Genomic DNA, 296 nt, shown 5'->3' with positions numbered 1-296 from the left:
TTCTGATCACTCTCTGAAACATAATCAAAACATTATTACTAATAAATGACCACCTCGTACCTGGTTCTGGAAGGTATTTTGCCTGCTGTGCACCACCGCAAAAGAGCAGTAGTCATGAATGGTTCCGGTTCGAGGGTTGCGCGCACGAGGTCGAGGACAGGATTTTCTGCTGCACTTCCCTAGCAACGTCAATGTGAGTTCTTGGTTTGAGCTACTTTCCTGTAATGTCAGTCAGTGTATCATTTACAGTATGAAATAATAGGTAACTAAAATGATTTCTAATACTATAAAGATGT

At 40.9% G+C, this 296-nt stretch overlaps 1 protein-coding gene across 4 annotated transcripts in view; it reads right to left on the bottom strand.

Moving 5' to 3' along the window:
* Window positions 1–296, bottom strand: part of LOC119593122 (ankyrin repeat and IBR domain-containing protein 1-like) — a 31,136-nt gene that overhangs the window by 5,095 nt on the left and 25,745 nt on the right. For all 4 annotated transcript variants that reach the window (XM_037942086.1, XM_037942084.1, XM_037942088.1 and 1 more), the window contains exon 16: window positions 61–219. In XM_037942086.1, coding sequence (XP_037798014.1) covers window positions 61–219 — 159 coding nt within the window. The remainder of the gene's footprint in view (window positions 1–60; window positions 220–296) is intronic.

The sequence above is a fragment of the Penaeus monodon genome, chromosome 31 (assembly GCF_015228065.2).
Source record: "Penaeus monodon isolate SGIC_2016 chromosome 31, NSTDA_Pmon_1, whole genome shotgun sequence".
NCBI classification, from domain to species: Eukaryota; Metazoa; Arthropoda; class Malacostraca; order Decapoda; family Penaeidae; genus Penaeus; species Penaeus monodon.
This window is presented reverse-complemented; position numbering and strand designations above follow the sequence as displayed.